The sequence below is a fragment of the Ylistrum balloti genome, unplaced genomic scaffold (assembly GCF_031769215.1).
Source record: "Ylistrum balloti isolate Yb309-2 unplaced genomic scaffold, AGI_CSIRO_Ybal_v1 Utg370760, whole genome shotgun sequence".
NCBI classification, from domain to species: domain Eukaryota; kingdom Metazoa; phylum Mollusca; class Bivalvia; order Pectinida; family Pectinidae; genus Ylistrum; species Ylistrum balloti.
The window spans coordinates 412,501-438,586 of NW_026782446.1; the positions used below are offsets into that span (position 1 = coordinate 412,501).

Sequence of the window (26,086 nt, forward strand, 5' to 3'; positions counted from 1 at the left end):
GAAGAAGAAAAAAAAAAAAAAAACAAAACAAATGCAATTGTCACACTCTTGTAATTTAAATCCTTCTCAATACAGATATCAAAGTTGAGAAATATCATTAGAATCACCAGGAATATCATCATCAAAAATATATAATTATCTTCAAGTGTCCGAATCCAAGATGGCCACATTATAAATATACTTTCTGAGACAACTCTATCAAAATCAAAGACGGCCATGGGCTTAAACACTTATTACTGGCTTAATTAGCATGATGATACCCTCCACTAAAAATTCTATAATTTGATGGCGTTCCTTCTATCTTATACATCATACACAACTAAAGCTCTCTCCAAATTCCCTCACAGAAAGTCTCAACAAGCATGTTCAACACTGTATGACTAATCTTTGTTGTTGGGAGAAGAAATCTAAACAAAATCCACACATATGTCAAACTCAATTCCCCTCAACCACAAACACTGAAGTTGACCTCTCAGCTGTCTACAAACTAAATTGGCTTATCAAAATGCTTCATTTGAATTTAAGAAGACGCAAATTGCGAAAAAATTAGTCTGTGTACAGCCTAGTCACGATCTACATCACCTGTAACAAAGTCAATGTACTGAGAGAATTCTGGGCGCAGACAGAAACAAGGATGTACGAGTAGGGGAGCTACATCCCATAATACATTAACAACATTCTGTATTGATCTACATTTACATAGAACAATACCGAGGTCTTCCAGTAAATATGAAAGGTTGAAAATTAAATCAAATCATCAAAGTTTTTTTTACTTTTATGTTAATTAAAACAAATGATGTTACATTTTTTTCCATTTCATGACAGGCAAAGTAATAAAAAGATAAAAACATAACATCGCAGTGATCTATAATGGAAATATCATTTCATTAACATTTTAAATATTGATAAAATGTCGTACAAATGTAAGAACATCTCATTCCGAAAATTCCTGACCCAACAGTATAGAGGTTTCAACAACTTGTGGTTATCAGGCTCGGAATCAATTATGACCTGGATAGAATTTACAGTATATCACTGCGGGCGGACATCTCTATTACATATACATGTGTTAATATAAGGTTTGCTCTTAGGGGGAAAAACCACTGCTTTTTCTCAATCATAAAAATTTAAGAACAAAATATTCCTATCCTTAGGTACATACTTAAAAATTACATATTTCGTGGTGCTCAAATTTCGTGGTGTTTCAAATATATATATGAATTTATTAGCTGATTCTGTGGTTCAATTTTGCTCACAAAATCTATTAGTATTGTAATCCATGTCTACTTTTTTTTGTTAAACAATTTGTGGACATACAGAACCCACAAATTAATCAAAAAACAAATTCCCATGAAATCAATTGATTTTACTGTATTTATCATATCATAAAGTCCAGGAAATTTCATTAACAAACATTCTCAGTTTGAAAGTGTTGGTGTGTGTTTATTACAGACAAAGAAATAATATTGGTAGATATCCCTAAACCTACCGGGCATCAGCTTGGTTACATTATTTTGATAAAGCTTCATACCATCAGATACCAAATAAAAATTAGATTTTTTACTCTTTTGATTTGACAAAACAATTGAGTAAATTTTATGTAATTGAATATATGATTATCAAAAGTACATTAACTTCCCCAACAATTTAACTTAAACAAAGGGTGATCATTTTCAAAACAAGAAAAACATAAACAGGCTAACAAAACATTCCTGAAAAAGTCATCAAAATTTATGTTGCACCATTTTATCAGCAATAATGCCTTTCTCTGTAAGAGTATGGGAATACTTGGTGTATTTAAAGTATTTAGTTTCCCAATACTTAACTGTGGAATTGTTTGTTTTCTAAAATTTTAACTGCTAGCTAAGGCAAATTCAAGAATCGGGTGCTAAATTTTGACAAATATTTCAACATTTACACATTCGCAACAAAAGTGTTCTAGTATACCGCTTTCTTTCACTGCGTTACGGGTGAAAGGTCAACAAACAAGTTGCATGACTTCTTCATATTATGGGCTGAAAACATTTGATCGAATGTCATTTCCTCTGCGAAATTATTGGAGTGGAAATGCTGAGACAAAGACTACCACTGACAGCCCAATATCAGGAAATTTGCAAGTTTTCAGCCCTATTATACAAAGCTAGAACTTGGGTTACAAGGTGAAGATATCGGAGGATATGTCACAACACACGTTATGTTGTAGAGAGAAATCTGTTACGGCTTTTGTTATAGATGTAAACAATCTTTAACATACACACCTCAACCGCTACATACAATCAACTAAAAACATCAGTTAAAAATCATAACTTAAAAAATCAACAACTAATGGATATTTTAAAGCCACTTTTTGGTTAGTCTGCTGGTGATATAGAATATACAAGGGAGGTTACTCTAAAATTATCCCAACACAGACTATCAATCTATATTCTGTAATGTAATGAGGTGTTACAATCATTTTGATAAAAAGTTATCTATTTTTTTTAAAAGTCCAGTGTTTTATTCATTACATCCTTAAGATTTAATTACCTGCCATGATTTGATGAAATGTTTAATTAAATATATTAATTAAAACCCTTTTATTGCACAGAAATTACAGTTTCTGCTGAGATAACAGCAACGAGACAACCTGAATTAGATTTTCTGACCACACATAACACTCATGGATATACCAGATGATAAATGATCATATGAATCTATTCTATTTCTAGCTAAATATTGTTAATCATTGAATTCTAGAAATTTTGAGCGTAGGAGATTTTCTTGTATAAGGAGTTTTTGAATAACTCTTATTAATATTTTTTATTAATTAATACTGAAGAACGTACCATACACAACAAGCAATCCTACAAGTATCAAAATAGTTTAGCCATTAAGAATGCTCAAGCTATTTCACCACATGTTTGAAGAAGAGGCCCTGGGGTCTTAAGGATCGTTAGACTATAAATACCTATCAATGAAACAGGCAAAATAGGCCTAAAATAAATTGCTTACCTACACTAAAGCTTACAAAGCTGGTTCATACAGGTATTTTCTAAAAGTTTAAATCATATTCTTTATACATGCACTACACAAATGCCAACACCCTGAACATATTACTGTTACAGGCTACAGGCCCAATCTCAAGACCCTTAGCCTTCTGGTTATTGAGAAGAAGTTGTTTACACGGTTTAACACATTTGACCTTGACAGTAGGTGAAGATGAACTAACTCAGTAACCCTTCATTAAACATGCTACAGGCCCAATATCAGCATCATGGATCTTTGGGTTATCGGAAAAGATTCATTTGAAGATTTTAACATATTTGACCCCTGTGACCTTGAAAGCAGGTTAAGGTCAATAAATTTAGCAAACTTAGTAGCCCTACATCCTAGTATGCCACAGGCCTAACATCAACACCTTGGACCTTTTGGTTATTGAGAAAAAATCATTTAAACATTTCAACATATTCAACCCCTGTGAACTTGAAAGCAGGTCAAGGTCATTTATATTAACAAATTTGTTAGCCCTTTATCCCATTGTGCTACAAGCCCAATATCAGCACCCTGGGCCTTTGGATATTGAGAGAAAGTCATTTAAATATAAAATTTATGTGGAATAATCTTGTCTGAAAAGTATGAAAACTTGAACCTTATTCAAATTAACTGTATCTACCTTCTTGGGAGGGAAAGTGACACCTAGGGGTCATGAAATTCACAATTGTTGCAAAGAAACACCTTAAGACCCTTCCATCCATGAAGAGCATTTGATTCTACCATATGTGGCTGTTGAGAAGAGGACATTTTAAATTTGAGACCCTGGGGGTTGGGGACCATGCACATATAATTTACAATTTTGGTTCAGCATAAATATGGCCATGAAAGGTTATGCGAAATTTCACTGAAATTGGTTTGGTGGTTTTCCAGAAGAAGTTGAAAATGTTAATTGTTTATGACACACGACAGACAATGATGATCAAGACGCTATAGCAATAGGTCACCACAAGACTAAACTGTCTCAGTGATTAAACTGTTACCCCTTCATTTCAGTATGGTACACGCCTATACATCAATAACCTGGGCTTTCTGGTTTCTGAATAGAAGTTGTTTAAATATTTTAAAATCTGACTCTTGTTAACTTGGAAGTGTGTGAAGGTCATTCATCTGACCTACCAAACTTGGAAGCCATTTATTCAAGTTCATGGCTAAAAGTCATTACTTATGGTGTTTCAGTTATTAAGAAGAATAAGTTGTTTAAATGAAAATATTATCGTTCTTATATGTGTACGTCACTAATAACAGAGTTATCGTTTTTATATGTGTACGTCACCAATAACAGAGTTATCGTTCTTATATGTGTACGTCACCAATAACAGAGTTATCGTTCTTATATGTGTACGTCACCAATAACAGAGTTATCGTTCTTATATGTGTACGTCACCAATAACAGAGTTATCGTTCTTATATGTGTACGTCACTAATAACAGAGTTATCGTTCTTATATGTGTACGTCACTAATAACAGAGTTATCATTCTTATATGTGTAAGTCACTAATAACAGAGTTATCATTCTTATATGTGTATGTCACTAATAACAGAGTTATCGTTCTTATATGTGTACGTCACTAATAACAGAGTTATCGTTCTTATATGTGTACATCACTAATAACAGAGTTATCGTTTTTATATGCGTACGTCACAATTTACAATGTAAATCTGCCCTCCTTAAATGTAAGTCAGGGATGATTTTTAACAGTATTGCTGTCCTGATGAAGCCCGACTTATATGGGTGAAACTGGTAGACCAACTACCTAATAAATACATTGACGACCCCGCTCTAGTCTGTTGGATTGATTCATCTCAACTTAATCTAACCCCATCTCTTCTATACCTTGTATACCAGTGAGTATCCAGACGAAAGGCGTAGGACCTTTGGACCTGTCTTTGACCAAGCAGAAGCATTGGCTCTAACTTGTATACTTTTAAATAAAAAAGGTGACAACAGCCAGAATCTTCCTTTTGTGAGATTGTAAGTAGTTATATTACATTTGAAATAGTGCAATAAAGGATCTTTCTCTGAACATGCTTTCATTTTTTGGCTTGTGAAGAGATAGTTTTACTCCTGTAATATCAAGACTTAATCTATAATCAGATTATTAATGTGCATCCAAAACTTACACATCATAGAATCTGTTATCAAATTTGTTACATACCACGACCTTGTCAGACCTTCAAGGTCATTCATCTTCACTTGGCTTTCAAATATCATGAAAAAAGAAATTGTGACATTGATGATAGTAAGCCAGTGTCAATACATGCATACCATCAACTCTGTCATCCTATACTGATAATTCATACAGTTATTTCCAGAGGGAAATAATTTTTTTTGCTCAAAAATGCAATTTTTCTATATAAATTATAGTAAAGTTAACCTCCTTCCCAGCGAGAAATGCAAGACACATTTTGGTAAAGCACAGATGCTTCCATCCATGAATAGCGTTGATTCTACAATATCTGGGTGTTGAGAAGAAGATTTTTGAAGTCAATCTGACACCTTTTAGACCAGCCCATTAGACCCTGGGTGTCAGTCAAGATCAATATGTGCATACCATCTAGCCATCAGTCTTCACTCATAGTTCTTACTAAATTTGAAATATTTCCAATGGAATATAAACAAATTATGCTTAAAAATCTGTTTGCACTGTATACACTATAGTAAAATTTACCCCCTCCCTGCGGGTAAATGTGACATCTTTGGGCCATGGAATTCACAATTTTCATGACACACCTTAAGACACTTCCATTCATAAAAAGCATTTGGTTCTACCATATCTAGGTGTTGAGAAGAAGATTTTTGAAATTTGAGTCAATTGACCCTTTTGGCCCTGCCTCTAAGGCCCCTGTTGGTTCATCTTAGGCTAGAAAAGGTTTCTGTGAAATTTCATTGAAATTGGTTCAGAGGTTTAGAATAGAATCTGAAAATGTTAAAAGTCCAGATGTTATCGCACTAGGCTACCACAGGACTTTGCCACAGGTAACGTAAAAAAACAATATGAAATATGACATCATGTCTACCTGAAAAAATTCAATGTTATCCACAACTTTGAATCAATTATCAAGGAGACACTAGAAAAGTCTGACACCATTAGACCTAACAGACACCTGTTTCACCAGGAACCAATTCATGTTAACACAGACATTGAACTTTGACCTTCAGGCAAAGGGAAGCAAATCAATTTTCTCTTTCACGATTAATAACAGTGGCCATGACACTTGAACTTCTAAGTTCAAAAAAAATAATCCAAAACATGTAGATATAAATTCATTCTGTTGAACCAATTTTCTATTCATAGATAACTGTGACCTTGACATTTGACCTTCAGCGCTAAAATCAGACAGCCTTTAATGATGAAGTAGATAAGGAAAAAGTTGTCCCTTCTCCCATTTTCATAATACAGATGAAATTTGTCTCGAAATGACTTGAGTCGAAATTCCATTTAAGTCGAAATAATTTCCAAGTGCTTCTGAAAAAATTGGTCATTACATACAGAGTTGAATGTCACCTGTGTGTAATTACATCGTCCCGGTCTATCGTACACACATAACTCAGTCTCCGACCATTAATTACCAGTTTAATATTCCAATTAAATGTTGACTTTTTAATCAGTGTCATCATCCTGTAGCAGTGAATTACCTGTTCATTTAATAATTAGTGCATTTACACAAGACACGAAAACAATGAGCTTGGTTGCATGCATCTTTAGGAACGATGAAAACGAAACCGTCAAGCCAGTACAAAATTTTTGATGAAATCTGATCCCCACAGTAATTTTTGTGTTTGTTTTCTGAAGGACTGTGACAGGGTAGATTTAGTGTTTGGACAATTTGGTGCTGAAAGTATTATCAATTGAGAAAGTGTGTATCTTTGTGTGATTGTTAAGTCTGGTCCTTGTATAATGTTTTCTAAAGCAGGCAAAGCTTTCCAGTTCTGTTTTTTCATATGTTTATTAATTCATAGTAAAGTCATGTTAATATGATCTGTAGCTTCATACATCATTTCTAGTAGTGTATTGAAAGCAAATTCTAGTTTCGTTTTCTTGACATTCTGTCAAATATATGATCACTATACGCTTTGTCAGTAAAGTGGGGGGAAGACTAGATAAAAGAATGAGAAAATAGAAATCCATTTGTTTCTGTTCACTTACTGCCATTTCAAAAAACCGATTAACCTTTGCTGTTTGAACCACGGAGATCCGTGCAATCAAAGCACATACTTTGGTCAACTTTAATTAACATTAGAAAACTGATATCATCAATCTCATTTGGTCACTTTGTTTGAGTAAAAATTCAGATCTTCTATGGTCCCTTGAATTTCTAGATAACAAGTTTCGACTATATATCAATTTTTACGTCTTTTCAGGCCAAAACTTGAATATCAAATCAAAACACTCTTTAAAACAAGTTTGTTCGTTATAAATATCTCGCATCTATTATGCTCAATTAATTAAAGAATGAGCAAATGAGAAATCAATATATGTTTTCAATCCCTTGATGAAACTAGTGTCTTTTAGATATTAAATGTTTACAAACTTAATTCCTTGAGATACGACTGTATCCTAATGTATAGGTAGATCTATAACATATAACTGACCACACTACAAGCTTTTAAAGTCAACACTCCGTATACAATTTCATTATTAACATAATCAACATTAATTAAGATACAGAATTATTTATAATGGAGATCCCCTTATGAGCCTCTGTAAGACTCCCAATGAACTGGATTGTATCAAATTAGTCCATCATGCTGTATTGCCAGGTAAACACATGGACATTGGCCATTACTGCAGCCTCTCATCACTGTACACAGGAATATTAGGAGGCATCAATGAAGATCACTGAGAACTCAGGTAAGGACAACTTTACAATATGTATTATTTGGATCTTAAAAAGAAAATAACAACAATAATGATACTAAGATATGAAGAAGTTCTTGTCATTTTCAAATCTTATACTGACACAGTTTTAATAACAGTTGCTTAGTAAAGTCTGCTTTACTGACGGGCAAGGCATAGTATATGTCTTTATCTTTATCAAAACTGACAAGACAGGTTAGCTGATAAAGTCTTTAACACAAACTGACTAACACAGCTATGAGATAAAGTCTTTATCAAGAACTGACCAATACAGCTTTCAGATAAAGTCTTTGTCAAGAACTGACTAAGACAGTTTTCAGATCCAGTTTTTATCAAGAATTTACCAACACAGCTTTTGGATAAAATCTCTAAAAAGAACTGACCAACACAGCTTTCAGATAAAATCTCTAAAAAGACCTGCCCAACACAGCTTTCAGATAAAATCTTTATCAAGAATTTACTAACACAGCTTTGGGATACAGTTTGAATCAAGAACTGCCCAACACAGCTTTCAGATAAAGTCTTTATCAAGAATTTACTAACACAGCTTTGGGATACAGTTTTAATCAAGACCTGCCCAACACAGCTTTCAGATAAAGTCTTTATCAAGAATTTATTAACACAGCTTTGGGATACAGTTTTAATCAAGAACTGACCAACACAGCTTTCAGATAAAATCTTTATCAAGAACTGACTAACACAGCTTTGGGATACAGTTTTAATCAAGAACTGACCAACACAGCTTTTGGATAAAATCTCTCAAAACAACTGACCAACACAGCTTTGGGATACAGTTTTAATCAAGAACTGACCAACACAGCTTTCAGATAAAATCTTTATCAAGAACTGACTAACACAGCTTTGGGATACAGTTTTAATCAAGAACTGACCAACACAGCTTTTGGATAAAATCTCTCAAAACAACTGACCAACACAGCTTTGGGATACAGTTTTAATCAAGAACTGACCAACACAGCTTTCAAATAAAGTCTTTATCAAGAACTGACTAACACAGCTTTGGGATACAGTTTTAATCAAGAACTGACCAACACAGCTTTCAGATAAAGTCTTTATCAAGAATTTACCAACACAGCTTTTGGATAAAATCTCTCAAAACAACTGACCAACACAGCTTTGGGATACAGTTTTAATCAAGAACTGACTAACACAGCTTTCAGATAAAGTCTTTATCAAGAACTGACCAGCATGGAGTAAGATATGAAAAATGGATGCAAACTTCATCAGCTATTGCATAGGAATGAAGAATTTATTTGGTACTGGCAAGCAAGATAAACATTAGGCATATAGACTTTATGAGTTGAAGGTGAGCACACTGATGAATGGACACTTAATCAGTTACTATGGTAAACAGCCAAGAGAAAGATTTTATCAATTACTGGTCGGCAAGGTAAACAGTGATGATAAAGTCTTAATCATTTAGATAAAGTTTTTATCAGTTACTGGTCATCAAGATAAACATTGGAATAAAGACTTCATTAGTTTCTGGTTAACGAGGTAAAAAGTGGGAATAAGTCTTCATTATTAACTGGTTACTATGGTAAACAGTGAGGAAAAATACTTGGTCAGATATTATAGGTCAGCAAGGAAAATGTGGAAAATAAAAGACTTTAACAGTTCCTGGTTAGCAAGGTAAATGGTTGAGGTAAAGACTTTATCAGTTACTTTGGCTAGCAATGTAGACAAAAGCATTCTCAGTCACTGATCTTCAAGATAAAACATTGGAGATAAAGACTTTATCAGCTACTAGTCAGCAAGGTAAACCAGTGGAGATAAAGGCTTTATCAGCTACTAGCCAGCAAGGAATACCATTGGAGATAAAGACTTTATCAACTTCTAGTCAGCCAGGTAAACCAGTGGAGATAAAGACTTTATCAGCTTCTAGTCAGCAAGGTGAACCAGTGGAGATAAAGACTTTATCAGCTTTTCGTCAGCTAGGTAAACCAGTGGAGATAAAGACTTTATCAGATTTTCGTCAGCTAGGTAAACCAGTGGAGACAAGGACTTTGTATGGTTAAGACTTTAGTGGCTAGTAAACATAAATTTTCATGCCAAGTGAAGAGAATCAATGAGATCCTGCAAAGAAAAAAAATACCTTAACAAACTGATAAAGGACAGAAATTTCCAGCTCAGATTCACTAATGACAGGTATTTTATCTGACTTTGTAATTAATTAAAACTATTTCCAGAAATAGGTCATTGCATCTTTACTGCTAACAAGGTAGAATTTGTATTCTGTAATATCAAAAATTTTCAAAAAGCTTACAAATCATTTTTTTTTTTTTTATGAAATGTATGACGAACAAATGATGTTACTAACTATAAGTCAGGTGCAGTCCTACAGGTTGTTTGTTGTGAACAAGTGTGTAGTTGTTCCACCAGTCTGTACACAATTTACATAACCTATGCATGTGTGATTACAGTACGTAAAGTTTACGAGGCCACATTCTGCCATAGAAACATGACCTTTCTCCTAGGTCCCTTTACATGATGGAGGCTTGTTTACCTATTAGGGAAATTAACTTCACGGATCATATGTCTTTGGAGCATTAATCAATATAATGATTACCCTTTATTGGCTTAACTTGACCAGTGTCCAGAGGTTCAAACTAACATGCCTGTACATTATTGTAATAACTATATTTTGAACACTATAATCTTTGATGGTTTCATGAGAAGGGAAAGGGGGGAGGGGGTTAGCAGTATATTACCGTATTTATCTCTCAAGAACCCCATGTCTGGTAATAAGCCCATCCGTAAATACTAGAGTAAGAGAAATGCAAATTGCTTGGCTATCATGTAATAGGCCCATCTCTCTACTCTAAGTCAGAGGTAATGTGTATATTGAGGAAGGTTAAACTGAGGATGACAGGGAGGGAAATAGAGCAGGTTATGGAAATGTGATAAAAGCTGATAATAACTGTAACCCTAGTAAAATACCAGCCGTAATATACCGCTCGGCTAGAGAGAACATAACCCTGGTACATATAAGCCGTAATATACCGCTCGGCTAGAAAGAACGTAACCCTGGTAAATATTAGCCGTAATATACCGCTCGGCTAGAAAGAACCTAACCCTAGTAAAATACCAGCCGTAATATACCGCTCGGCTAGAGAGAACGTAACCCTGGTAAATATAAGCAGTAATATAGTGCTCGGCTAGAGAGAACGTAACCCTGGTAAATATAAGTCGTAATATACCGCTCGGCTAGAGAGAACGTAACCCTGGTAAATATAAGCAGTAATATAGTGCTCGGCTAGAGAGAACGTAACCCTGGTAAATATAAGTCGTTATATACTGCTCGGCTAGAGAGAACGTAACCCTGGTAAATATAAGCAGTAATATAGTGCTCGGCTAGAGAGAACGTAACCCTGGTAAATATAAGCTGTAATATACTGCTTGACTAGGGGGAACTTCTCTTTAGCTCAATTGGTTGAGCATCAGACTAGTAAGCCTTGGTTTGATTCTTAGCGGAGGCATTGAAATTAATAATGACCTCTGTTACATAATCAAACCAAATGTATAACAGGTGAGGAGAGGAGGGGATGAAGTGCCACAGGACAGATATAATACATTGTGACTGTAGATTAGGATACCAACCTTATGCCTGTAAGCTTTAAACAAGTGCTACCTACTGTAGTGATCATAAGATCCAGTTATGCCGAGAAAATGAAGGGTGTTCCACTTGGGTTTGGAACTGAAATGAATTTCATCAAAGGCAATGACTGACATGGAAATAAACTGCCTGGATGAAACAGTGATAACAAGAATTTAGAGGTTAGCTACATGGAAGCAGTGTTTTGAGGTGTAGAGCTAGCCTTGTGTCACAGAGTTCCCTGAAATTTCCATAACTACTTGAATATGAAATGTTGATGATTGTGTATGTATACATCAAAGTTTATAAGTTTATATATATCTGTTCACCAGACACTAGGCCATTCTTGTCAGGGCTACCTACCATTGACATGGCCAGACCTGACATTCCAGATATCTGTGGGAAAGGTACATATGTGACTAATTAGGCGTGATGGCTCACTGTTTATATGACTGACTGGAACTATGATATTAATGGTCACGTCTAATTAGTGGCAAGGGACCCACCCAGACCAAAACAGCCCCCAACACAATACAGAGTTGGCTTGCAAAACAGACTTTCAAAATTATTATCACATTTCATAAGAAGCCAAAGTTATTGTCCCCGTAAAATAATGGGCTGGCGTACGACATACATTCGTATGGGGTCATGCATACTTGTGAACGTTCATCCAATCACATGGTCACCGACATTATCATCTGAACAACACCTTAATATCATATGGACTGGGAAAGTCAACTAGAACCTTGATAACGGTACAAATATCACACTGATATTGTACTGACTAATGGTAACTGAGTATGCCTGTAACCTTATGAATACTAGTCACAATTCTCCACTCAAATAGGGAGAACTTCCCTATAGTAATCTAGTGGTCCTTAGTTTGAATCTGAGCAGATGCGTTGAATAATGACTTCTGTTACACTTAGTTAGCAATCTTCCATTTCGGAGGGAGACATTTCAGATAAAAAATCATAAAAATTGTGTCAATATTGTATTTTGTCCATTATTACACTTTTCTGAAATTTTCAATATCTACAATATTTATGAAAATCCACCCCAAAAATCTGACTATCATTACCATTATATATAGGAGTGAAGTGATCACAACAATGATGAAGGCAGTACAACATTTAATTAGTAAAGATTTATGTTTCAGACTTATTCCATTTCTTAGTGTTTAACTCTAAGTTTGCTCGTGGGTGGATCATACCGTGAACAGACAGGGCTACATCACTGAACAACATGTAGAAGCCTAATACAATACTTATCTATAGCAGTTAGGGTACGGTGTCTCCCTCAAGCTAAATATCAATCTGTTTTATACAATAATCATAAAACTGGAGTTACCTGTAAAAATAACTGACATGGTCAGACCAGCAACCTCATAGCTCTTCAATATGTTTTTGAGACTCTAACCCTGGATTCCTAGGTGAATGGCGAGTTTGTTTACACTGTGCTACCCAAAATAGGGTACAACAACTACTGTACAGGACAGTCCAAGATCTCGCCTATCTCAAAAACACAAATGACTTCAAGAAGGGATTAAACCAAACACATCCTTGTAGGGATATAACTAAACACCTTCTTGTAGGGACAAACCAAACACCTCCTGGTATGGATCAAACCAAACACCTCCTAGTTGGGATCTAACTAAACACTTCCTTGTAGGGATCAAACCAAACACCTCCTGGTATGGATCAAACCAAACACCTCCTGGTAGGGATCAAACCAAGCACCTACTGGTATGGATCAAACTTAACACCTCCTGGTAGGGATCAAACCAAACACCTCCTGGAAGGGATCAAACCAAACAGCTACTGGTATGGATCAAACCAAACACCTCCTTGTAGGGGACAAACCAAACACCTCCTTGCAAGGGACAAACCAAACATCTCCAGGTATGGATCAAACCAAACACCTCCATGTAGGGATCAAACCAAACACCTCCTAGTAGGGATCTAACCAAACACCTCCTGGTAGGGATCAAACCAAACACCTCCTTGTAGGGGACAAACCAAACACCTCCTAGTAGGGATCAAACCAAACACCACCTGGTAGGGATCAAACCAAACACCTCCTTGTAGGGAACAAACTGAACATCTCCTGATATGGATCAAACCAAACACCTCCTTGTATGGATCAAACCAAACACCTCCGTGTAGGGATTAAACCAAACACCTCTGTGTAGGGATCAAACCAAACACCTCCTTGTAGGGATCAAACCAAACACCTCCTTGTTGGGATCAAACCAAACACCTCCTTGTAGGGGACAAACCAAACACCTCCTTGCAAGGGACAAACCAAACATCTCCAGGTATGGATCAAACCAAACACCTCCATGTAGGGATCAAACCAAACACCTCCTAGTAGGGATCTAACCAAACACCTCCTGGTAGGGATCAAACGAAACACCTCCTTGTAGGGGACAAACCAAACACCTCCTAGTAGGGATCTAACCAAACACCTCCTGGTAGGGATCAAACCAAACACCTCCTCGTAGGGAACAAACCAAATATCTCCTGGTATGGATCAAACCAAACACCTCATGGTTGGGATCAAAAAAAAACACCTCCTGGTATGGATCAAACCAAACACCTCCTGGTATGGACCAATCAAACACCTCCTGGTATGGACCAATCAAACACCTCCTTTTAAGTAACAAATCTAACACAATCAAGTAGGAAACACCTCGGATGTTCAAGGCAACTGATATTTTCTTGTCTATGAGCTATTACCATCTTCAGAAATGGGAGATATAACATGATCCTATTACAAAATAAAGGTTTATCAATACATCACTATAACTTCTGTAGGATTTATTTTGTAAAATGATCAGATCAGAGCCAACATAGGTTCCTTTCAGTTCTCGATTCCCAGTGTGGTAATCTTTACCGTCCCACAACCACAGAACATATGTCAGAGTCTGTGGTAAGTTGTGTGGGGTTGTGGGGATTGTACAGGAATAAAACTTAATAAAGTGTTATCACTGTGTTACACTGTTTAGTCTGTTTAATACGTCACATTTTGTACAACTAATTATAATATCTCTTTCTTTATTTTAAATGACACATCACTTTACCATACACAAGTAGGACATTACTTTAAGGTACAATTTCTTTTAAAATGAAATTTTTACAGAGATTTACAAGTTTGAGTTAGACCATGATGTGGACTAGATTTGGAATGTTCACAAAATTAAAGGTACCTTCCCGATTTAATACGGAAGTGATTTTCTCTTCGCCTCAATCTGAGGAGAGAAGTGGACAGCAAGGAGACATGGGTTAGACTACTTATTTAGTTTAGTTTAGTTTAGTTTATTACCAGTGCAGGATCGTTACGATCCTCTATACCGGTCTCAGTGATACAATGATAATGTTTATAATTATTGTCATTTGAGACATCAGATCCAGGAACTACAGAATTTCTGCTTTATAATTATATACCAGTTCTTGATTTGCCCAGAGTTCATCTAATCTATTTTTGAAAGAGTTAACTGTTGGTGCCGATACAATATACTCTGGAAGATTGTTCCATATTTTGACCACACGCAAAGAAAAAGAATGTTTCCTGATGTCAAGTTTACAGTGCTGCATGTAAAGTTTTTGGAGTGACCCGTTGTTCGCTGAATTTGAACTTTGTCAATCCACAATTTAAGGAAACCAGCAGCGTTACTATCACAAAAATTGTTCGTAATTTTGAAGACTTCAATCATATCCCCACGAATCCTCCTGAATGCCAATGTTGGTAATTTTAGGCATTTCAGTCTTTCCGAATAAGTCGGTTCCTTAAATCCTGATAATTGTTTTGTTGCTCTCCGTTGCACTGCCTCGATCATATCTATATGTTTGACTTTATATGGATGTCATACAGTAATAGAGTGTTCCAGATGAACCCTAACTATTGTTTTGTACAATAATGGGAAGTTATGTTCGTTGAGAAATTGAAACGTTCTCCTTATTAGTGCAAACATAGAGTCTGCTTTTCTGACCTGTGTACTTATTTGTTCACCAGATGATAAAGAATTGTCTACAATTACTCCTATATCTTTTTCTTGGTAGACTTCCTGTAATTCTTCGTTGTTTAAATAATATTTTCTGTCTCCACTTTGCCTGCCAATGCGCAAAAATTTACATTTTTGAGGATGAAATTTCAATTACCATTTTTCACTCCAGGCTGAAAGGTGATCCAGATCATCTTGAAGTATATTCACATCGTTATTTTCTTTTATGCTTCTGAACAATTTAGTGTCGTCTGCGAAAAGATATGCTTCAGATTGTATTGTTTCCAGCAAGTCATTAATAAATATGACGAACAGTGTAGGTCCAGGAACAGATCCCTGGGGAACTCCCGAAGACACCTCGCTCCAGTCCGAGTATTGATCCTTTAACGAGACTCTTTGCTTCCTGTTTGAAATGAAATCTGCCGTCCATTTTACGATCTCCTCGCTAATTCCATAAGACTCCATTTTACCTAAAAGTCTTTTGTGTGGCACTGTATCAAATGATTTTTGAAAATCCATATAGATACAATCGATTGAGTGTCCATTATTCATATGATCAGTCCACTCATCCAAAACTTTCAGTAGTTGCAGTGACATAGACCTGCCAGACATGAATCCGAACTGTTTCTTTGAGAAAAAATAGTTATTATAGCGTACAATTTCTTTTCTGTTCAAAATGGTGTCTGAGACTCAACCTGTGGTGACAGGACAAGTTGTAGGGTACAAACATTATAAACAAGAATCTCTTAGAGACATATATTGAACTTATCAGGGGATGAGCCAATATCTGGTAATAAGCCCATCTATATATATATTGCTGTCAATGACTTATTTCTATGGTGTAGACAACATATTTTCCTGTCAATAAGTCCATGACTGGTAATAAGCCCATCTATATATATTGCTGTCAATGACTTATTTCTATGGTGTAGACAACATATTTTCCTGTCAATAAGTCCATGTCTGGTAATAAGCCCATCTATATATATTGCTGTCAATGACTTATTTCTATGGTGTAGACAACATATTTTCCTGTCAATAAGTCCATGTCTGGTAATAAGCCCATCTATATATATTGCTAGTTAGCAGAGTCATCAAGAAATATTAGTTCATTGTCCTTTGATTAGCCCAGCCCCAGCTTTAAGTCAGAGGTAATATGTCCTGGCCTCCTGTGTTTGTTGCAGGTTAAATATGGTAATATGCTGGTTGTAGTGTGTGTAGAAAATGCTTATGAACAATTAGCAGACTCAAGACCACAGCGAGCTCATAAATTTAAAAAAAAAAAAATAAAATTATATTAGTGGAGCCCAGACAAAACGATGGAATACAGCTCTGAAAATTATGGCATTTAAAGTCACCTGTGCAACACAGTTTTAAATTGAGATGTAAATAATTAACAGCGATAACTAAATTCTCATCAATACCAGTTGCTTGTAGAAATACTTCGTAAGTTTGTCTGATAAAGACAGGATACATCTGTGATATTGATGTGATCCACGAGGTAACTCTGTCCTTTTACAGTTACAACATCAGGTACTGGTGTACTCTGATAAACAGATAAACTTTCAAGTAAATCACAGTATACAAAAGTATCAGAAACAGGTTAAAAGTGACCAAAACAAAAAAATACCAAAGGGCAATAACTCTGTCAATTAGGGGGTGATGTCCCAAGTCTACAGATAAAGAAAGTGCAAAGTTATCAAAGTCAGGATTAAGAATAAAAGTGACCCGTTTGTAATTTCTTCCAATTTAAGATGTATTATAATACATATCTGACTGAAAAAAGCTATATCATTTCTTAAAAACTCATATGAAATGTAGGTTAGATATCTGATACAACATCTGTATACATGTACATTGTACATCGTAGAAGGTGGAGAAACAGCCTTATGATAGATGCAGCAGCACACTGTGATAGATATACAAATATGTGACACCTGTAATATAGAAGTTAATGATGCACATACTTTACATGTTTGCCCACAAACTACCTAATGTGTAACTGCCATTCTGCTCCATTAATGTTGATACAAAAAAATCATTTGTGGGGTCAAAGTGCAAATATTTCACAAGGTCACAGTTGAAGATTTTGACACTGACAAAAATGCTATCATGAAGAACTTCTGACTTGGTGAAACATCCGCCCCACACATTGCACTCTACCCATCAGTTAGAGCTTATCTCGTGCCATGGAGAATTATACATCTATTTACCTAGATATCGGAAACAAAAATGATTTCATATCTTTTTTTTTTGATAATATTGATCATACATAAGGATTTTATACAACAATTACATGATCTGAATTTTTAAAAAAATAATTTGTGAGAATAATTATTGAGTTTCTTTAATTTTTCACAGTGTTTAGAAATTGTTATTTTAAGGACTGTTCTGGTAGCTATTTTTTGAAGTTGGAGTAAAATCACAAAAATTACCCTAAAACCAACATTTATCATGGAAACAACAGTTTTTTTTTGCTTCCAGGAAAATACATCCTTTTTGATTCAAACCTTTAGTAAAACTTTGAGCCATCAAACTAGAAAATATTTGTAAGACTTCAATGTTACCACTCCTATGCAGTATCATTGTTTGAAGAATTTGCAGAAAATAACAAACGTGACCTTTGACCCTCTAAAAGTGATGGTTGACCATCTTTTTAGTTAATCAATCCAATAAAAAACCTTAATATTAACTGTGTCAATCCTGGCTAGATAACTGAATCAAATCTGCTGAAAGGTTCACAAGATATTAATTAACTATATTTATTTAACTTAACATCGCTCCAACATCATAACCTCCTTAACAGTATCACTCATGGTCAAGAACAAGTGTTATACCTGATTCAGGAACTAGGAGATTATAATGACTATCATATTATACTTAAAAAAACCTTTTTCTAAAGCTATTTATATGTTAAACTTCACTCTTCATCCTCAATACTCCAGGTGTTATGATCACTTTCATTCTTTGCACCCGTGGAACATTGAAGGTTCTATATACCTTTCCCAATGTATAATTATATACAGTCAAATCTGTGTAATATGTATTCAGTGACCATTGCTGACTTGTATGTAAGATTACTGGTCAAAACAAGATACTTCAATGCATGTTTCCATTGCTATTATGTATGGATTTTTTTTAATGAATTACTTTAAATAGTAAGAGTGAATTACCAATTAAAGATCTGTAATCAAATCTTTATCAAGAAAAGCAACAATGAAATTTTATGGAAGAGGAAATCACACCTTATGGTGGATTCCTGTTTGACTGGGTTATAGTGATGTGTTAGATGTCTAAAACATAACTTAGTTAAAGAAATTTGAATATTCAATCCAAAACTGAAAACCTACGCTAATGCAATGAATAAAATTTGAATATTCAAACTGAAAATGAAATCTTGTTATTTAAGCATTCGTGTAATTAATAAAGTTTAAATATTACCCAATAAGTTAACAAATTTGTCTCAATTCTTTCATAGTTAAACAAAAAAATTAATGCTGAAATTATTTATTTCAAAAGTAACCTAACAAAGAAAACTTGGATATCAAATTGCTATCATTGGCTGTTTTAGATTTAACATACAATAAACAAGAAAATTAAACACCTAGTACAACACCAGACCCCAGTACTGGTGTTAGGTGACTGTACGTGTGGTGCTGGTGAACATGGTATCAACAATTATGCACCCCATCCACTTGTATCCACCCCCCCCCCCCCCCCCCCCCCCAGGGCTCATCTGCACCTCTTCCCCCCCCCTCCCAACTCCAAGCCCCTTTCTCCCCCTACCAGCCTGTTTCCCCCTTTCCAGCCCCTTTCTCCCCTACCAGCCCCTTTCCCCCCTACCAGCCCTTATCTCCCCCTACCAGCCCCCTTTCTCCCCCTACCAGCCTTTCTGAAATTTATCCCCTCCAACCATTCCATTGCTTCATCTCCTAATGAGGCATGTCACCTCTCACCACACTTCATTAGACAGGAGTTAACTTCACAATATAAATTTGACAAGTACATTACTATGACATTTCCGAACATCAATCATTTTATAAATAATTGCTCTGAAAAGAAAAATATTTTGTTATATTACTTTAAATATAAATCATTTTGCACAATAAAATTTAGCTCAGATTTATCCTCTGGTAAATTAGCACAATCATTAATTTGTGTGGCTACCTTAATTAGGAAAAAAAACCATATAAGGAAACTGGAATTAGCGTAATCATAGGTTAGCATAATGCTATCAGTGAGAAAAGTGCTAAAATAACAGAATTGCTAAAACATATATGTACATTTGCAGTATCATTATTAAAATGGATGTAAGAATCTATTTACTGCATGTCACAAAATGGATGTTGTACCCCTCTATGATATATTACTTTGTAAAAGGTACATCCCCCCACCCCCAACTCCCACTAGCCAAGGCTAGTATGGTGTCTTCTACAACTATATCAATTCATCATTCTCATAAACATGGCAGAGATTATGTTGAAAGGTAAATTTCTAGTATCTCAAATGATTTATCAGGAATCCTACGCTGCAAAATGTTCTTTTGGAAAAAAGGTTTTTATCTTAGTAAACAGATCTAGAATTGATTGTGCTAATTGGGTGAAAATGTTTCATCAGAATTGAAATATCAATTTGCAGAAAGAAGATCTGGACTATGTGAACTTTTTATACAAAACTTAGTAACAAAGAATTTATTGTCTGAAATGTGTTATCAGAAATCCTACAGATCAAATCTTGTATTGGCGAAATGTCTTACAAAAAATCTGTTGACAGAAAATCTCATACCAAGATATGTATCTTAGTGATATATCTTAATCTGAAAACCTGGTGTTGACAAAATCTTGACAGAGTGAAATGTCTTGTTTTTTAAGAGGCCATGTAGAGGGAATCTTGACAGAGTGAATGAAATGTCTAGTTTTTTAAGAGGCCATGTAGAGGGAATCTTGACAGAGTGAATGAAATGTCTTGTTTTTTAAGAGGCCATATAGAGGGAATCTTGACAGAGAAAATGAAATGTCTAGTTTTTTAAGAGGCCATGTAGAGGGAATCTTGACAGAGTGAAATGTCTTGTTTGTAAGAGGCCATGTAGAGGGAATTTCATCTAAGTTAATTGATTTGAGTTGTCTCATCAGAATCCATGTTGAACAAAGCCTTACTGGGTGAAGTGTCTTATCACTTGTCCTGAGGAAAAATCTTAATTTAGAATTAAATAGTTAACATGGACATAGGTACAACTACACACTGACAGCTGTTAGAGCTCAGGGGGGTCACAAGGGGGATATTGTATCACTATCAACAGTTTATTTAGGAACTTTATTCAAACTTATTTTGCCTTCAGGTGGAGGGTAGGGGGGATTAAAATGAAGATAACTTAATTATGTGAGTACATTATAAAAGAGTTATGATCTAGTACATATAACAATGGAAACAGTATTTATTAATTATTACTGCATTCTTTGTTGCTTCACATCTAATCCTCTCTCTCTCTTATGATCCTTTTAGAAAAAGGATTAAAATTTGTTGATTTTTATACTCCGCCGGAGGCAGTAGTATATTGGAGTCATCTTCTTTGTCCGTCCGTCCCTATGTAAGTATGTCCATTTCTTGTGAATGCAACTGCTCCTAAACTAATTATCAGATTTTCATGAAACTTGCTCAATGTCACTACTACAATGGTAGATGTGCATGAAGGGGTGATTTGTCGGTTCTTTGATTTTTGTAAGATTTATGCCATTTTATCTTAATCTTTATATTTCGTGTCGGCGTATATTGTGTGTTTTTACTATTATTTGTTGATGACTGAACAGAAGCATGTATGCTAGATAAAGATGTACAATGGTTAATGTACCTGTCTCCAAATACTGAAGGATGATTAATAAGACTTCAATATCCTTTTGAATGCTGAATCCAGATCCCTTTCCTGGCCTCCTCTGACAGGAGAGCTCTAGTATGATAGTCAATGATGCGTGATCTCCAGATTGGGTTTGGTGTGCAGTTTCTGGCTGACAGCCTGTAAACAATTAAAGAGAATTAAGTAATTACTACGACCACTGCCTGGTAAATGTAGACATAAGTTTATCAGTAAATTTTGTACTTCTACAACATTCCTTGAAATAATCCAGGACATCTCTACTAAAATGAAAATTAATGACAGTCATGTTGTTTTAAACATGTCAAATACTTCTTACATAAAACAAACATCTTGCCCAAAATCACTCACCCTAATATGTACTTAATGTTTTGGTCATTTGTTTGCGATTAAATATCTTCTTGAAGGCTTCATCTGCCATATGTAATTACGTTTAGGAGTTTAGATGCTAGCTCTACTATTGGGAATTTCAAGTCAAAGAGTCTGACTAGAGATAAGACTAGAGACTAGACTAGAGACTGAGGGTCGCTAGCCCAAACTGTGACAGGGTATTTTTCATTACTCACACAGATTTGGTACCATGACCATGATATTGAACCTGGGACATTGTCTTTGTGGATCAAACACTTTGTGAAGGAGGAAGTAGTGAAGCATTTGACATTATCAGTCACCTTACTAGCCTTAGTTAGCACAAAAATGAACTGTAGGGTGTCTGGCTAAAATCTGAGGGTCTCTGGTTCAAATTCCAAGGGTGACAAGGTATTATTTTCTTTGCTAGTGCCAGGAATTGCTAGGGTCTGGAATTGCTACGGTTTGAACCAAATCAAGACAACAAATCACTACTGTTTGTAGTTCTGCAAATAAAACTATAGCATAAATATTTTTCCATGGCATCTAAGTTCAACAATATGACAAAGGCATCTTCTAAAACTTACATGCTATTAATGTCATGTTTAAATATTGATTAAAACAAAAGTTCTTCAATTTTCAAAATTCATCACAATACAGAATTTAACCGACATTTCCTGAGAGGGAGAGAAAACCTTATTCAATATTTTACAGTGCATGTTTCAATGTGACTGGAAACTAAGTGGATTAGAGTGAATACTACAAAATCAGGGTCTACCAAAGATTTACATTTTCATCGGCACTTTGGTTTCATGAATAAATCTTGACCCTGAAATCCACTAGTACTAAAGTCCAGGTCTACTTTCATCTGTTTATCAATTCGTGGACGAATAAGTTAGTAGATCTTGAGTAGCTATGTACTCAATAAAAATAAATCCCCAGGCCAATAATTTTACATAATAAATGAAAACGAAAACTGAACAACGTGAAGACTTTTTGTAACATGTAGACAACTTTCAAAAACATTTTACAGTAGAGGGATTACGCTACCAAGAATGTGTAGTCACCTCTCAAACATCTTCACTTTTGTTCTAAAAATACAGCAAATAAGATATTGATACTAAGACAATCAGATATTTATTATGTACTACACTGTAACTTTATTCTAGTTTTACAGAAAAAGAGTTGTATTTGATAAACAGCTAAAGACAATATCTCCCAGCTTGTAAGCATCCCTAGCTTTCAGGGTTACAGGACCCTAAACTCTACAAGATATCTTGTTGATTGATGGATGTGTTGGGATGTACATCGAAGTGATCCATCCAATTATACCAAGATGGTATAGTTAGATTTATAACTATCTTTGAATATTTGATAAAATGTAAAAGTGAAATATTAAATATGTTGCCACCGTCACGACCTAAATAGTAACACCAATATTTGTCTGCTTAGTGTTACTGTCTTCCTGACAACCACTGTACATGTCGGGACCCTTTTTTCATCACAGAATTGAATATTTGAATGATTTAAGTAGAAAAAAAATAGAAAGATGGAGTGTTAAATATAGTTTGGGTGGTGCAGTGACAATACATTCACCTTTTACACAGGTGTCCTGGGTTTGATTCCAGGAATGGATGTAAAAATGTATAAAGTCACCAGCCGACCATGTGGTCTTCCCCCGAGTAATCAGGCTTTCTCCTAGAGTAGGACCCCTCACACGCTTCTAATCGGACCAACAAAAGTGATTTCTATAAATTGTAATGAATTTTTCCACGATTGTTGTAAATTAATAAAGTTTGATGTCACTAAATATGGTAAGTGAATGGTTCATCACTATGACACGTACATCAAACACCAGTATATAGGATAAAGTGTTGTGAAAATTGTAGTTATTAACATATATCGTTCATAAGAATGCTTGTATAATTGAGTAAGAAATGTTTATGAAGATATTTTTATGTATCAAGAGAAAAGAACAGCTGAAACTGAATTAACTGGGTTTTGAACTTCTGTTTTCTTGGGATTTTTAAGGCATGCACAAGTAACATACATTTACTATCACGTTAAATGTAAGAATTTTTTAAATAAACCAGAAAAACGTATGAAATCACTTCAGCTAACTGTATTTCATGTTTAAAAATGGTCTCATCAGCACAACAATGAGGTATATTTAATATTTCTGTTCCTTGTCATACAGTTCAACTCTTCTGTCACACCAACAATTTATGTTGGTAAATTTTCAACCTTTATTCTTTGATCAAAAGAAAAACTGAAAACTTGATGCAATGACATTTAATTACCATTGAACTACACAAATCAGCATGCAGTCTTTATCAACATGTACAAAGAATTCTGGGAAAATGTAATTATTTAAAGCCTAAAGATCAACATTATCTGAGGAATTAATGCTCCATCACCATTACCAACATCATCATCATCATTATGAAGGTGATGAACACACTAACAAATAAAGTTAAACTGGCAATTTGTTGAGACAATGGCCCTGACCCATAATAATTGGTAACACTGTACAAGATTAAAGGTGTCAATGTAACCAGAGAATTGAAGGATTGGCAAGTCTTTGTTCCTTAACTATGGAAACTGATTGGTGGTGACATCATGACAAGTGGAGGTGACTGTTCCACAGTGAATACACCACTATTCTGCAGTGAATGCACAGCTGGCTAGTTAGAGGTCTGCTGCATTGTTAATTAAATAAAAATCTCCATGGAACTGGAGAAGGTGTATTCAGAAATCATCCTGCAGAGTGCAGACTCAAATCACATGTTCTTTCTTCATGTCTATCATAAGATGAACCAAGTTCTCCATTTAACATAAAAAATGTAATTAAATTGAAAACTCTCACAGATACATTTATTGAATTATTACATGGCTTAAGATGGTACTATCAGATGTTTGTGTATGAGTTGCTGGGGTCTGTAGTAGACACTATGAGTTGTTGATGTCTGTAGAAGACACTATGAGTTGTTGGGGTCTGTAGTAGACACTATGAGGTGTTGGTGTCTGTAGTGGACACTATGAGTTGTTGGGGTCTGTAGTGGACACTATGAGTTGTTGGTGTCTGTAGTAGATACTATAAGATGTTGGTGTCTGTAGTAGACACTATAAGATGTTGGTGTCTGTAGTGGACACTATGAGTTGTTGGTGTCTGTAGTAGACACTATAAGATGTTGGTGTCTGTAGTAGACACTATGAGGTGTTGGTGTCTGTAGAAGACACTATGAGTTGTTGGGGTCTGTAGTAGACACTATGAGTTGTTGATGTCTGTAGAAGACACTATGAGTTGTTGGGGTCTGTAGTAGACACTATGAGGTGTTGGTGTCTGTAGTGGACACTATGAGTTGTTGGTGTCTGTAGTAGACACTATAAGATGTTGGTGTCTGTAGTAGACACTATGAGGTGTTGGTGTCTGTAGAAGACACTATGAGTTGCTGGGGTCTGTAGTAGACACTATAAGATGTTGGTGTCTGTAGTAGACACTATGAGGTGTTGGTGTCTGTAGTAGACACTATGAGGTGTTGGTGTCTGTAGTAGATACTATGTGGTGTTGGTGTCTGTAGTAGACACTATGAGGTATTGGTGTCTGTAGTAGACACTATAAGATGCTGGTGTCTGTAGTAGACACTATGAGTTGTTGGGGTCTGTAGTAGACACTATGAGGTGTTGGTGTCTGTAGTAGACACTATGTGGTGTTGGTGTCTGTAGTAGACACTATGAGGTATTGGTGTCTGTAGTAGAAACTATGTGTTGTTGGTGTCTGTAGGAGACACGATGAGTTGTTGGTGTCTGTAGTATCTGTAGTAGACACCATGAGGTGTTGGTGTCTGTAGAAGACACTATAAGATGTTGGGGTCTGTAGTAGACACTATCAGGTGTTGGTGTCTGTAGTAGACACTATGAGGTGTTGGTGTCTGTAGTAAACACTATCAGGTGTTGGTGTCTAGCAGACACTATGAGGTGTTGGTGTCTGTAGAAGACACTATGAGTTGTTGGTGTCTGTAGTAGACACTATGAGTTGTTGGTGTCTGTAGTAGACACTATGAGTTGTTGGTGTCTGTAGTAGACACTATGAGGTGTTGGTGTCTGTAGTAAACACTATCAGGTGTTGGTGTCTAGCAGACACTATGAGGTGTTGGTGTCTGTAGAAGACACTATGAGTTGTTGGTGTCTGTAGTAGACACTATGAGGTGTTGGTGTCTGTAGAAGACACTATGAGTTGTTGGGGTCTGTAGTAGACACTATGAGTTGTTGATGTCTGTAGAAGACACTATGAGTTGTTGGGGTCTGTAGTAGACACTATGAGGTGTTGGTGTCTATAGTAGACACTATGAGTTGTTGGG

The 26,086-nt window shown here is 35.5% G+C and overlaps 2 protein-coding genes across 3 annotated transcripts in view; one reads left to right on the plus strand and one right to left on the minus strand.

The window, feature by feature from the left end:
- Positions 1 to 26,086, minus strand: part of LOC132558149 (uncharacterized) — a 62,278-nt gene that overhangs the window by 21,603 nt on the left and 14,589 nt on the right. For both annotated transcript variants that reach the window (XM_060222682.1, XM_060222681.1), the window contains exon 2: positions 21,357 to 21,518. In XM_060222682.1, the coding sequence (XP_060078665.1) occupies positions 21,357 to 21,518 (162 nt within the window). The remainder of the gene's footprint in view (positions 1 to 21,356; positions 21,519 to 26,086) is intronic.
- Positions 7,838 to 26,086, plus strand: part of LOC132558148 (frizzled-5-like) — a 111,738-nt gene continuing 93,489 nt past the window's right edge. The window contains exon 1 of the mRNA XM_060222678.1: positions 7,838 to 7,886. The gene's annotated coding sequence lies outside the window, so the exon portion shown is untranslated. The remainder of the gene's footprint in view (positions 7,887 to 26,086) is intronic.